At 45.4% G+C, this 14,679-nt stretch overlaps 1 protein-coding gene across 9 annotated transcripts in view; it reads left to right on the forward strand.

Annotated features, from left to right (window-relative positions):
* PPIP5K1 (diphosphoinositol pentakisphosphate kinase 1) overlaps positions 1-14,679 on the forward strand; it is a 46,332-nt gene that overhangs the window by 207 nt on the left and 31,446 nt on the right. For 8 of the 9 annotated variants that reach the window (XM_024732446.1, XM_024732448.1, XM_024732449.1 and 5 more), the window contains exons 2-20: positions 4,206-4,301; positions 4,585-4,759; positions 5,195-5,390; positions 6,050-6,140; positions 6,366-6,451; positions 6,751-6,905; positions 7,039-7,140; positions 7,597-7,758; positions 7,908-8,029; positions 9,692-9,793; positions 10,016-10,102; positions 10,220-10,295; positions 10,439-10,548; positions 10,634-10,716; positions 10,885-11,016; positions 11,172-11,293; positions 11,663-11,845; positions 14,061-14,202; positions 14,388-14,611. In XM_024732446.1, the coding sequence (XP_024588214.1) occupies positions 4,613-4,759; positions 5,195-5,390; positions 6,050-6,140; positions 6,366-6,451; positions 6,751-6,905; positions 7,039-7,140; positions 7,597-7,758; positions 7,908-8,029; positions 9,692-9,793; positions 10,016-10,102; positions 10,220-10,295; positions 10,439-10,548; positions 10,634-10,716; positions 10,885-11,016; positions 11,172-11,293; positions 11,663-11,845; positions 14,061-14,202; positions 14,388-14,611 (2,322 nt within the window). In that variant the 5' untranslated portion in view covers positions 4,206-4,301; positions 4,585-4,612. Of the gene's footprint in view, positions 1-4,205; positions 4,302-4,584; positions 4,760-5,194; positions 5,391-6,049; positions 6,141-6,365; positions 6,452-6,750; positions 6,906-7,038; positions 7,141-7,569; positions 7,759-7,907; positions 8,030-9,691; positions 9,794-10,015; positions 10,103-10,219; positions 10,296-10,438; positions 10,549-10,633; positions 10,717-10,884; positions 11,017-11,171; positions 11,294-11,662; positions 11,846-14,060; positions 14,203-14,387; positions 14,612-14,679 lie in introns of those variants that run through there. The other variant, XM_024732455.1, reaches the window with a different exon arrangement.

The following is a 14,679-nucleotide window of genomic DNA, read 5'->3' on the forward strand; positions in this document are numbered from 1 at the left end:
CTGGTTAGGAGCGGCTGGGGGCAGCTCTAGAAAGAGACCCAGCGGAGAGGCCTCAGTGTCAGCGAAGGGAGAGTGAGGCGGGGAAGGCGGGGGCGGGCAAAAGGCTAGAGGAGTCGGGATGGGAGGTGGTTTTCGTGACCCGGAGCTGAGTGAGGAGAGCGCAGAGGAGGGGGTCAGCGAGAGAAGTGATGGGCGTGTGAAGGTCTGCGTGAGGAAGAGGGGGTCCTGCTGAGCCAGGGGAGTCTGCCGGGGAGAGGGTCAGGGCGGGCAGGTCTGTGTGAGGAGGCGTGGGAGTGGAGTCAGACCGGAGGCTCGGCTGGAGGAAGGGGTTGTTGCAGAGAGGAGAGAGAAGGTGAGCCTGGAGGGAAGGCAGGTTGGGAAGGAGTGGCTCTCAGTCTGTGCGGGGGAGCATTGAGGGTTCCATATAAATTTGTTACCAAGTGTGGTGACTCATCTGAGGGTTTGAAAGACTGTTTAAGGCTGGGGAGTCAATGAGCGACAGGATTAGTTGTATTGTTGATTGGATCGGTTGAATAGTGATGTAGGAGGGGGCAGTAGTTAGGGGAGTCAATGAAGAGTCCTTTTAGTAAGTTGGGGAAAGAAGGCAGTATGAGTGAGTTGATACCGATAACAAGGGCATCAGCACAGTTCATCAGTGGCATAATAAGGGTATGTATGAAGCATTAAAAACTGCATCAAGGAGAGAAGGGGTCCACTGTTGAAGGAGATAGTGTTTGTGGCCTGAGGAGTTTTAACTGTGTTGGAAGTATTCCCGCCTGACCCTGTACTGACCTTTCTCTTTCATCACTGATGGAGCCCTCCATCAAGTGCAGAAGTGCATGGTGGTTAAAGAAATTAGAGGATTAGGAAAGCAGCCCTAAATTCTAAGGGATAAAGAAGTTACACAGTTTACCCTCCCTTCAGTCCCTTCTCTAGATCTGATTTAACATAGATGTTCCTGAGAAGATTGCCCACCTGCCCCTCCCTCTCTCCTTACCTATTATACTATCTCCTGCTTCCTCCCCTCCCCTCGCTCCCTTCCACACTGATTCAGGCCCCAGTAAGACTGCCCTTTAGCCTACTGTAGAGTCTGAAGTTTAGAGTCTGAAGTTTTCTTTTGCAACAAAGTATTAGGGGAGAGGGGGAAGGGGAGAAGAGCACAGAAAACAGGGCAATGGCTCTTGGAACACCACATTAAATCCCAGCTTCTCGCAGAGGTACATCTAAATAAATCCTGGCTTATTTCATAGCTATTTCTGTCAGGCTTCTATTTCTGCTTTGTTAACTATGAATTTAGACCTTTCATCTCTCTTCAGCTCCATATTTGTGAACAGATTCTCCTTTGCCATTCAATTATCATCTCCTGTTATAGAGTTATAATAGAATTTCAAGAATGTGGCAGTGTACATTCAGTAGAAAACCGGGAAAGACCTAGTGGAAGAAAGCGTGGAGGGTTAGGAATCTTAGAGAAAGCTCCTGCTTCAGAGAAAGGATAAAGCGTGCAACAAAATTCTGCTTGCTTAAACTATACAGGGACCTTGGGAATGTCACAAGTCATGGAAATTGGGTCAGGTCACGAAAAAGGATTTCAAAGAAACAGGCTATAATCAGGAGGAGTGTGTATGTATAAGACCTGCAGTGTACAACTGAAAACGTTAAGCCTAAGGAGAATGTTGTGCCCTCACGGTGGTTGAGCAACAGAGAAAAGCAGATGGTGAAGACTAGAAAGGTCAAGATCTATATAAAGATTAGCTATAACTTTCTAATCAAAGCTGCAAACTCACTTGTAATGGAAGGGTTTAAAATAAAAATACGGAAAGTAAATATTGAAGACTAAAAACCTATAAGACTAAATTACTCCATTTACTTGAGGAGTTTTTGGCTTTCATTAGAGCCATTGGTCAGTATTTCTGAGAACTTTTGCAGAATGTAGAAAATTGCAGATGTGACTCAATTTCATTTTTGGAAAAAAATAACAGATACCCGTATCCCCACAATTTAGTATTAACGGATGTTAACCGTTTGTATATTTGCTTCAGAGTTTTCTTAATTGAAATAAACATTATAGATAAGGTTGTGAGGTTCCATTTGAATCCTTCTCAGTTCTGTTTTCCCCTCTGCTCAGAGGTAACCACTATCATGAATTTGATGTCTTTCTCTCCTGTCTGTTTTTATACTTCTAATTATGTATACAGCCATAAACATATGTAGTATTTTTTATTTGTACAAGTGGAATTGTCCTGCATGTATATTTCTGCAGTTTGCATTTGGAAGCTGTTCATGTTATATATAGCTTTGATTCATTTTTTAAAAATGGAAATATAGTTAATTTACAATGTGTTAGTTTCAGGTGTATAGCAAAATGATTCATATATATATATGTATATATACATATATATATATATATATATATATATACAAGGTATTGAGTATATTTCCCTGTGCTATACAGTTGGTCCTTGTTGTTTACCGATTTTATATATAGTAGTAGGTATATATTAATCCCAAGAATGGAAGGGTTTAAAATAAAAATACGGAAAGTAAATATTGAAGACTAAAAACCTATAAGACTAAATTACTCCATTTACTTGAGGAGTTTTTGGCTTTCATTAGAGCCATTGGTCAGTATTTCTGAGAACTTTTGCAGAATGTAGAAAATTGCAGATGTGACTCAATTTCATTTTTGGAAAAAAATAACAGATACCCGTATCCCCACAATTTAGTATTAACGGATGTTAACCGTTTGTATATTTGCTTCAGAGTTTTCTTAATTGAAATAAACATTATAGATAAGGTTGTGAGGTTCCATTTGAATCCTTCTCAGTTCTGTTTTCCCCTCTGCTCAGAGGTAACCACTATCATGAATTTGATGTCTTTCTCTCCTGTCTGTTTTTATACTTCTAATTATGTATACAGCCATAAACATATGTAGTATTTTTTATTTGTACAAGTGGAATTGTCCTGCATGTATATTTCTGCAGTTTGCATTTGGAAGCTGTTCATGTTATATATAGCTTTGATTCATTTTTTAAAAATGGAAATATAGTTAATTTACAATGTGTTAGTTTCAGGTGTATAGCAAAATGATTCATATATATATATGTATATATACATATATATATATATATATATATATATACAAGGTATTGAGTATATTTCCCTGTGCTATACAGTTGGTCCTTGTTGTTTACCGATTTTATATATAGTAGTAGGTATATATTAATCCCAAGCTCCTAACTTATCCCCCCGATTCATTTTTAATAATTGCTGTTAGTCAACCATTTGTAAACACAACATTATATTTATCCATTCTTCTACTTGTGACATCTGAGTTGTTCTCGGTTTTTGCCATTACCAGCAGTAAGGTTATGAACATCCTTGCAAGTGTCTTTTTATGTGGGAGAGTTTCTCTACAGCGGAGTTTCTCAACCTTGGCACCACTCACATTTTGGACTGGACAATTCTTTGCTGTGGGGGTATATCCTATGCATTTTAGAATGTTGAGCAGCATCCTTGGCCTCTACTCACTAGATGCCAATAGCATCTCCCCAGTTGTGACAACCAAAAGTGTCTCCTGACAAATGTCCTTTGCACAGTATAATCACAGTTGGTTAAGAACCACTGCTGCAGGTGTATGTATGCAGAAGTGGAACTGCCAGGTTGTTCTGACTCAATTTTAAGTCTTAAGATATTCTCACTGATAATGGCTCTAGGCAGGATTTTTTTTCCATTGTAGCTTCTGGTATGAAGGACCTTGGGCTAGACCAGCCTTGTGTCTGTTGTACCCTGAGATGGTAGAGAGAAAATTGAAATTTCAGTTTGAGAATGGGTTGGAGCCTGTTGTATGGATGCCTGTATCCTCAACTTCCCAACTAGCACTAGACCTCTTTCCTTGAACAGATTTTCTGGAACTGAGCATCTCTCTTTTAAGGTAAAGCAGGTGAAGGAGAGATGGGGCATAGGGGATTTTTATGTTCTGATTTAATGTTTAGAACATAGGGTGCCCTCAGTCAATGCTTTTTTGAGTTAATCCTTGGTATGAATGAAGATAGGGGTTAAGAGCAAAGGCAAATGAACTCTCTTATTCCTCTGCTCTTGAATTAAATCACTGAGTTCAACACTACTATGGGGAAGTGGAGAAGGGCCAGGAACATTTTGGAATGAATCCAAAGTTGAAATGTCACTCTAACCTTCTCTTCTGGTAGGAATCAACAGTAGCCTTCCATGAGGAACTGCCTTTCCCATTTGCTGCTGGAGTTAACGGTTTTTCCTGCTGGCAGAATCAGGGACATGCCAGCACTGTAAGGGTTAATCTACTGATCCTCTTACCAGTCTCATGGTTGGGGGTGGGGTGAGCAGGGAGGAAAAGGGAGACCTTGATTTTCTCTTAGGGATCTTTAGTCATCTCAAGTCATATCCCACATGCCTCCTTTCCTGTTGATCCTTCTCACCATAGCTTTGTTTCCTGTTTCCCCTAGTCCCCTTGTAGTTCCCTCTTATTTTCTCATTCCCCATCCCCCATCCCCATGCACTGCTGTGGGGCTTGGATTCTGAACTAACAGGGATACATACCCTCCACTGCAGAGCGGGATGAGTGGGTGCTCCAGCGGGGATGTGGTCATTGCCGGCCAGTGAGGGCGAGAGCGCCACAGCCCACTTCTTCCTTGGAGCTGGAGATGAGGGGCTGGGCACCCGTGGAATAGGCATGAGGACAGAAGAGAGTGACAGCGAGCTCCTTGAGGATGAGGAGGATGAAGTGGTAAGACCAGGGAAAACGATGATGTAACTTGGTTCTGGGACCCCTGTCATAGTTGAGATTCCAGAGGATGGAGACACCTCTCCCCATTCTTCCCAAATGCATAGACTCCCTGTCATAAACAGGCCCTATTCTGATTAAGGGGAAGGGCAGTGGAGATTGGTTAGATTGCCTCTCTTTGAAGCCCCTACCCTTATGCCCTCCTCCTGTTGTCTCATTATTATTGGTTCTCCTACTCTTCTGCCGAGTACACATTTCCTACTGTGGCAGTAGGAATACCTGCAGGTACCCCAATCTAGGCCTAAGTTAGGAGGTAACCTTAACCCCATAGCTCCAAAGTCCTGGCAAGAAACTCTGTGCCCTAAGGAGATGAAACCGTGTGTTCCCTGATAGGGATGGTTTAGGTGGGAAGTACCTGACAGCACTTCCTCTCTGTAGCCTCCTGAACCTCAGATCATTGTTGGCATCTGTGCCATGACCAAGAAATCCAAGTCCAAGCCAATGACCCAAATCCTAGAGCGACTCTGCAGATTTGACTACCTGACTGTTATCATCCTGGGAGAAGATGTGATCCTTAATGAACCTGTGGAAAACTGGCCATCCTGCCATTGCCTCATCTCTTTCCACTCCAAAGGTTGGTGTGTGTGAAGGAAAATGAGAAGGAATGGTGTTGGGAATGCTGGACTGGGAAATGAGGCTCTTACTGTCAAATAGTAAAGAGGCCATCAGCTCTTCCCAACACACTAGGGAACAGTGCAAAGGGGTTTGTTCTCCCTGCATCTTGGAGGACTTGCCGGTGGTAGTTTAAAGCCCATATTTGAACCTCAGGAAAGCTCTAAGATTCTTAGGTCTCTGACAGAATTGGTCTTTGGAAGGACCCTAAAAATAATTTCTGTTGGGCTTCCCTGGTGGCGCAGTGGTTGAGAGCCCGCCTGCCAATGCAGGGGACGTGGGTTCGTGCCCTGGTCCGGGAAGATCCCACATGCCACGGAGTGGCTGGGCCCGTGAGCCATGGCCGCTGAGCCTGCGCGTCCGGAGCCTGTGCTCCACAACGGCAGAGGCCGCAACAGTGAGAGGCCCATGTACTGAAAAAGAAAAAAAAAAAAATTTCTGTTTTACTTTTTTCTGATGGATATTCTAGACTTGGGAAGTTGGGCAGGAGGATGAGTGCTGGGTTGGATGGGTAGTGGAACTCAGTGGCAACTAATAGCTTTAATATGTTTATTTCTCTTGCTGTTTTCTCACTGTCTCTTTCACTTTCTTCCTTTGGTCTATTTCCTTTCTCCATCCCAGGCTTTCCTCTGGACAAAGCTGTTGCTTACTCCAAGCTTCGAAACCCTTTTCTTATCAATGACCTGGCTATGCAGTATTACATCCAGGATAGGTATAGCTTTCTGTTGACTGGTGGGATGGGTGGCCCTGAGATCATGCCTGTTTAGAGAACCCACTCTGGGAGGGGCAGAGTCAAAGAAACATGCTTAATTTTTGTACCATACCCTGTTGAGTTCTGTACACGGGTGTCTCCCAATTCCTGAATGAATGAAATCCCTAGCCTCTCCCCTGGTCACCATCCCCCACCTCTCCCAGCTAATTTATTCGGGGGTGACAGGAGGGAGGTGTACCGGATCCTGCAGGAGGAGGGTATTGATCTGCCTCGATATGCTGTGCTCAACCGTGACCCTGCCCGGCCTGAGGGTGAGTACCTGGCCTTGTCCAGTCCTGCCCTGCTTTCTATGACTTAGCCCAGTTCTCCTTCCTCTAGACGTCTCCTGTGTACCACCCGGCTCAGTGAGGCTTTGGTTACTGGATTATGGGTAGAGCTAGAGCCATGGGTCTTTGGACAGAACCTTGGACCTCTTATATAGATATTAATTACCATATCTATTATTAAGATATGGTCATAGCAACTTGAGGGTTATGGAGATTACAACTCAGAGAAGTGGGAGTTGGAAGTATTCTTAGGCCCTAGGAATGACCACATGCCTACCTTTCAGAGTGCAACCTGATTGAGGGTGAAGATCAGGTGGAGGTAAATGGAGCCGTCTTTCCCAAGCCCTTTGTGGAGAAGCCAGTGAGTGCAGAGGACCACAATGTTTACATCTACTACCCCAGCTCAGCCGGAGGAGGAAGCCAGCGCCTCTTCCGTAAGGTATGGGAGACATTTGGGCATTTGAGGAGGCAGAGAAGTAGAAGGGCGAGAATGAGGTTGTGGGGAGGGAAGCTGGAGGATTTGGGGACAAGTTAAAGGCAACTTTTTTTTTCCCTTCCTTTTTCTCCTGAAGATTGGCAGCCGGAGCAGCGTTTACTCTCCTGAGAGCAGCGTCCGGAAGACAGGGTCATACATCTATGAGGAGTTTATGCCAACAGATGGCACAGATGTCAAGGTTATGGTGGATACAGGGATTTAAGAGGTTATAAATATCTGGGTGGGGTGGGGTGCTTGGGAAGTAAGTGGAAGTGTATGGAAGTGGTCGTAGAAAATAAAGTATGAATGTGATGGGTTTTCATATGCAGGTGAAGGTAAGAAGTGGGGGAAGTAGGTATTTACATTGTCACTATCAGAGCAAGGGCAAGAGTGACATGGAAAATGGAATACTGTTGGTAAGTTATTTCTTAGTAAGGACTAGGCAATAGTTTTGGAGTCCTGTGGAGAAACCTTCGTAATGATACTAAAGTAGAGCTCAGTAAGAAAAATGTCAGTCTCCTTGTTCATAAAACTTGGGGATTTGTTGGTTTTGTTTTTGTTTACTGTGAAACTAGTCTACAGACATAGTGCTCATATTGTCTTCTCATACGCAGGGTGAGCTGTGGGCATACTCAGTGATGCTATGTACCTGCAGGTGTATACAGTGGGGCCAGACTATGCCCATGCTGAAGCCAGAAAATCTCCAGCTTTGGATGGGAAGGTCGAAAGAGACAGTGAGGGGAAAGAAATTCGATATCCAGTCATGCTGACTGCCATGGAAAAGCTGGTGGCCAGGAAAGTCTGCGTAGCTTTTAAGGTGGAGGAAGTCCCCTTGGCGGCGAAGGGGAGGGTGTGTGTGCTGGGGGCGGGGGGTGGGAGGGATACAGGAGAGGGGCTGTGGAATGAGGGGGGTGCTGAGAAGGAAGAGTGGCTCTCTTGTTCTCATCTTGCTTTTATCGCCTGCAGCAAACGGTCTGTGGTTTTGACCTCCTTCGTGCCAATGGTCACTCCTTTGTGTGTGATGTCAACGGCTTCAGTTTCGTCAAGAATTCGATGAAATACTACGATGACTGTGCCAAGATTCTGGGGTAAGGGGCACAGTGGTCTGAGCTGGGGAGAATGGGCTTAAAGAAGAGAATTGGAAAGTTTTTACTGTATAGGCATGCCTCGTTTTATTGAGCTTCGCGGATACTGCATTTTTTTTACATATTGAAGGTTTGTGGCAACCTTGTGTCAAGCAAGTCTGTTGGCACCATTTTTCCAACAGCATTTGCTTACTTTGTGTCTCTGTGTGACATTTTGGTAATTCTCACAATATTTCAAACTTTTTCACTATCATATTTGTCATAGTGATCTGTGATCATTGATGTTACTATTGCAAAAAGATTACAACTTGCTGAAGGCTCAGATGATGGTTAGCATTTTTTTTTTAGTAAATTTATTAATTATTTTCGGGTGTGTTGGGTCTTCGTTGCTGCGCGCAGGCTTTCTCTAGTTGCGGCGAGCAGGGGCTACTCTTCGTTGTGGTGTACAGGCTTCTCACTGTGGTGGCTTCTCTTGCTTCAGAGCACGGTCTCTAGGCGCGCGGGATTCAGTAGCTGTGGCACGCAGGCTCAGTCATTGTGGCTCACAGGCTCTAGAGCACAGGCTCAGTAGTTGTGGCGCATGGGCTTAGTTGCTCCACAACACGTGGGATCTTCCCAGGCCGGGGATCGAACCTGTGTTCCCTGCATTGGCAGGTGGATTCTTAACCACTGTGCCACCAGGGAATCCCGATGGTTAGCATTTTTTAGCAATAAAGTCTTTTTTAATTAAGATATGTACATTTTTTTAGACCTAATGCTATTGCACACTTAATATACTACAGTATACTGTAAACATAACTTTCATATGCACTGCAAAACTAAAAAAACTCCTGTGACTCACTGTATTGCAATATTCACTTTATTGTGGTGGTCTGCAACTGCACTCACAATATCTCCGAGGTATGCCTGTATTTTAAATATCGTAAAAATGGTTTAAAAGTGACAAAGGTGAGAATGCCCTGGCGGTCCAATGGTTGGGACTCCGAGCTTCCCCTGCAGGGGGCGCGGGTTCAATCCTTGGTCAGGGAACTAAGATCCTACAAGCCATACAGTGCAGCCAAAAAATAAAAAAGAATATAGGGCTTCCCTGGTGGAGCAGTGGTTAAGAATACCCCTGCCAGTGCAGGGGACACGGGTTTGATCCCTGATCTGGAAGATCCCACATGACACGGAGCAACTAAGCCTGAGCGCCACAACTACTGAGCCTGCGCTCTAGAGCCCACGAGCCACAACTACTGAAGCCTCAGTGCCTAGAGCCCATGCTCTACAACAAGAGAAGCCACTGCAATGAAAACCCATGTACTGCAAGGAAGAGTAGCCCCCACTCACCGCAGCTAGAGTAAGCCCGCGTACAACAACGAAGACCCAACACAGCCAAAAATAAAATAAATTACTTAAAAAAAAAAGAATATAGTTAAAGCCCCTACATACCCCTTACTAAGTATATCCCCTTCCCTCCCACCGCCCAGAGGTAACCAGTCCTTTATTTGGTCATTCCCATTTATATATTCGTATTTTTATTACATATATGGGGTGGCTTTCGCATGTTTTTAGATTTTATATTAATGTATTTTTCAGCTACTTGTTAGTTTTTGTGAGCTTCATTCATATATATAGTTCTGGTTCATTCATTTTCACAGGGCTTCTTTGCATTTCTCCTTCTAGGAACACCATAATGCGGGAGCTTGCCCCGCAGTTCCAGATCCCATGGTCCATCCCCACAGAAGCTGAGGACATTCCCATTGTCCCTACCACATCTGGCACCATGTGAGCAAAAGTAAAAGTTAAAAATCGGGAGTAACCTACTTAAGGCATCTGTGTCAGACCAGTGGTTACTTCCTGACCCTGTGCCATCTGACTGGTGGAGCCTACCTTTATTCCTAATCTCAGATAGTTTTTCCTCTGTTCTTTGACCCGTTGGGTAGGATGAAATGGGAGGCAGTGTGGGGTGGGACTGGGGAGAGGCTCTAACAACATTCCCTATCTTAGGATGGAACTTCGTTGCGTCATTGCAATTATCCGTCACGGGGATCGTACCCCCAAGCAGAAGATGAAGATGGAGGTGACACACCCAAGGTGGGCAGAGTATCCTAATCCAGACAAATAGGTGTTTGTGAAGGAAATGGGGAGGGGTACCTCCCAGAGGCTCTTGTCTGTCTCAGCCCGTACTGAAGCTTCTCCTTATTTCTTCAGGTTTTTTAGTCTATTTGAAAAACATGGTGGCTACAAGACAGGGAAATTAAAACTGAAGCGGCCCGAGCAGCTACAGGTAAGGTGATGAATCTGCCTGGGAGGAGCAGTGCTACAGAAAGATAGAGGGTATGGGATTGGGGGCCTCAGTGAGAGACCAGGATGAAAGCCTAACCAGCCAGGACTTGGCCTCCTGCACAGATACCCTGTTGTTTCCTCCAGGAGGTGCTGGACATCACAAGGCTGCTATTGGCTGAACTGGAAAAAGAACCAGGTGGTGAGATTGAGGAGAAGACTGGGAAACTGGAGCAGCTGAAATCTGTGCTGGAGATGTGAGAAAGGGAATAGGAAAGGGGGGCCACTAGCAGTGAGAATTGGCTGCTGGGGTAGAAAGTAAACTGTGAATTTATCCTGCAGGTATGGTCACTTCTCAGGCATCAACCGGAAGGTGCAGTTGACTTACTACCCTCATGGAGTAAAAGCTTCTAATGAGGGGCAAGGTAAGATGTAATACCCCTTTCCCATCACCACTCACATCTCTTATTCTTGAACCCTTAGATGACCTCTATCCCAAATTACCTTTCCGGGCTCCTCAGAAGACCTAACATTTAGATGTCCCCACTATTTTCCTTAGATCTAGACCTGTTCACTGCCCCTTATTCCCGCAGATCCACAGGGGGAGGCTCTGGCCCCATCCCTATTGCTGGTACTGAAGTGGGGTGGAGAACTGACCCCTGCTGGCCGTGTTCAGGCTGAGGAGCTGGGGCGAGCTTTCCGCTGCATGTACCCTGGAGGACAGGGTGAGTGTTTTGTAAATACCTAGCAGGGCTGAGATAAGATGATTAGAGAATAAGTTGGGGAAACAAGGGACAGAGACAATAGGGAAGTTAAAGGGGAAATGAGCATTCTTGGGTATTTACAGCCATCCATTCCTGGTCTTCCCCTTTGCCCCCAGGTGACTATGCTGGCTTCCCCGGGTGTGGGCTGCTTCGCCTCCATAGCACCTTCCGCCATGATCTCAAGATTTATGCCTCTGATGAGGGCCGTGTCCAGATGACTGCTGCAGCCTTTGCCAAGGTGCACACTACAGTTCACCCACAGTTCCAGCTTCCATTAGGTAGAGAAGCAGAGTTTGGAGAACTAGTTGGAAATTTCAGAGTGTTTGTGTGCCATGTCAGAGAAGTTTCTGCTTGTGTCTGACTGCATTCTTTTTTTTTTAATTGGGGTATAGTTGCTTTACAATGTTGTGTTAGTTTCTCCTGTACAGCAAAGTGAATCAGCTGTATGTACTGACTGCATTCTATACTACTGAGAATAATTAGTGGGGTGGGCCCCTTGACCTATACCCCAACTCCCAAGCCAGCTCTCATTTGATCTCTGGGACCATCGAGGCCTAGGGGAACTAGACTGGAAGGAAAACTAATAGATTCTCTGCTCCCCCTCTAGGGCCTTCTAGCTCTAGAAGGGGAGCTGACACCCATTTTGGTACAAATGGTGAAGAGTGCCAACATGAACGGGCTCTTGGACAGTGATGGCGATTCCCTGAGCAGCTGCCAGCACCGGGTGAAGGCTCGGCTGCACCACATTTTGCAGCAGGATGCACCCTTTGCCCCTGAGGATTATGATCAGGTCAGGCTCTCCTAGACTTTGTGCCCAACACAGCCCAATCCCCAAATCCTAGAATTCTAAATAATAGTGATCCGTAATGGTACTTACTGTGTGCCAGGCACTGTTTTATGTGCTCTCCATGTATTGTGTCATTTAATCCTTACCCTCTGAGATAAGTATGGGTCCACAATCTGTCATCCACAGTTTTGGAAATGAAAAAGATTTTTATAACTTTGCCACCAAGATTCGTTTGACAGCAAAACCCGACATGGTAAGACTCTTTCTAATCCCCATTTATCCCATCTAGTGTAAATAGTCATACATTTTGCTACAGAAATAGAAAAGTGTTTGGTTACGTCCTAGGCCCTGCTGGAGGTGTTATCTAACATGTGGCATATGCACCGTATTAACTTCTTAAAGTCCCAAGAATTCTCAATTCCGAAACACAGCTGAACCCAAGGATTTTGAACGGAAGGATGTTTCAGTTTATCTGTTGCTGTATAAAAAACTACCCCAAAACTCAGTAACTTAAGACAAAAACCATTTTATCACCTTACAGCTCTAGGCTCAACTAGTCTTGCCTAGGGTCTTCCCTAAAATTGCCCAGCTGCTGTCCAGATGTTGGGGCTGGAACCGTCTGGAGGCTCAACTGGGATGCTAGGATGGCTGGGCTCTCTCCCTCCTCATGATGTCCCTGTCCCTGTAGTCTCAGAGCCTCTCCTCTCCATGTGTTTTTCCTATGTGGTTTTTCTAGCAGACCAGGGATCAAATCCATGCCCCCGGCAGTGGAAGCATGAAGTCCTAACCACTGGACCATTAGGGAATTCCCCAGACGGATTTCTTAAATAGTAGCTTAGGACTCCCCCATACCAGAAACTTTCAAGATTTTTTAGAGTGTAGGCCCAGAATTAGCACAGTATAACTTTATTATTTTTTGTTGGTTAAACAGTCCCAGGGTCAGCCCAGATTCAAGGGAAGGGGAATGTGACAAAGAATTAATGGCCATCTTTAATCCACTGTAAGAACTGTGGACCGGTACTACTTTTCCCCCGCTTTACAGATGAGGAAGCCTAGGCTCAGAAGAATTTAAGCAGCCTTTCCAAGGTCACCCAAGGAATCTAACTAGAGAGCCCAGGCTGTTAGCCTCACAGTATTAATCACAGTGGATGCCACTACCCAAGCCATTCTTTTTCCTTTTTCCTATGTATCCATGCCATGATTGACTGGGGATCATGTGCCAGACAATGATTTTCTACCATCCTCCTACTCACAGCTCCTCATTTCATAACTGCTGTGTAACCATTTTTGATAGATTCTTAAATAAGCAAAGTAGCTGAGCACATTGACTAGAGAATGGCATTTTCTGTGTTCTTCTCTGAGCAGGCCTTGATAAAGGGGCAGGACCTTGCTGCCTTATTTTCCAATCCATTGCTCAATGTCAAATCCAAAAAAGCTAAGGTATCATACTTTCCTTTTTCCTTGCTTCCTTTTGCCAGCAAGAATGGAACTTGTGAGGACCGAGGTAGAATGAGTACATTCAACCTGCAATCTCCTTTCCCCCTCCCCATCTTCATTGACTGTGACCATCCTAAATGCTTGAGTTGGAACTTAGTTCTGAGACAGCACCTCTACTCCAGATTCAAGCTAGCATCTTGTTTAGAGGAGTAAGATAGTTATGTCTATTACCCACTCACGAAAACATTCTGTGGGGATTTTGGTTTAATCTGTATTCCTCAGCATTTTCCGTGCTTATTTTAGAACCCCCAAGAAAAGAACCTAGATCTATTTTATTTCCTCTGACTCCAAGACGTTTAAGATGACCCATTCTTAGATGACTGTGTGCTAGAGCAGTCCCCTCATCTGAACTGCTAGTGTTCCCAGTAGCGTAAGAATGCTCGTTGGGGGCTTCCCTGGTGGTGCAGTGGTTGAGAGTCCGCCTGCCAATGCAGGGGACACGGGTTCGTGCCCCGGTCCGGGAGGATCCCACATGCCACGGAGCGGCTGGGCCCGTGAGCCATGGCCGCTGAGCCTGCGCGTCTGGAGCCTGTGCTCCGCAATGGGAGAGGCCACAACAGTGAGAGGCCCGCATAGCGCAAAAAAAAAAAAAAAGAATGTCTCGTTGGGGTGAGCCAACAGACAGAGCTTATTTGCAGTCAGTCTCTCTGTAATAAGCTCACAGCAATCTAGGCAACTGGCACTGAACCTGTCTTGCTTTTCATCTTTCTATTCTCCACAGCTGGCTCCCACTGGAAGCACTTCCCTACTCAACTCCATGGCTATAATCCAGAATCCTGTGAAGGTCTGTGATCAGGTATTTGCCCTGATTGAAAACCTCACTCACCAGATCCAGAAACGGATGCAGGACCCCAAGTCTGTAGGTGGGTTTGAATACTACTATCTTCCTTTCAAGATCTTGGGTACGGATGGGTTCCTCAGGCAATCCTGTGTCCTCTCCTAAGTGTCTGGGACACGTCATCCTCATCTCTCTGGTTCTGCTTCAGATTTGCTAGGGTCTTTTGTTAGAGGTGAAGCCTTTGGCTCTGTCTGTCTGTCTTCCTTCCAGACCTGCAGCTTTACCACAGCGAGACACTAGAGCTAATGCTACAGCGTTGGAGCAAGCTGGAGCGTGACTTTCGACAGAAGAGTGGGCGCTATGATATCAGTAAGATTCCTGACATCTATGACTGTGTCAAGTATGATGTGCAGCACAATGGGAGTCTGGGACTTCAAGGAACAGCAGAGTTGCTCCGTCTCTCTAAGGCACTGGCTGATGTGGTCATTCCCCAGGTGTGTCTCACATAAGGGATGGAGCCTGGGGCTAGGGGCACTGCAGAAGGAAGGAGAGAAAAGGCAGG

The sequence above is a fragment of the Neophocaena asiaeorientalis genome, unplaced genomic scaffold (assembly GCF_003031525.2).
Source record: "Neophocaena asiaeorientalis asiaeorientalis breed wild unplaced genomic scaffold, Neophocaena_asiaeorientalis_V1.1 scaffold119, whole genome shotgun sequence".
NCBI classification, from domain to species: domain Eukaryota; kingdom Metazoa; phylum Chordata; class Mammalia; order Artiodactyla; family Phocoenidae; genus Neophocaena; species Neophocaena asiaeorientalis.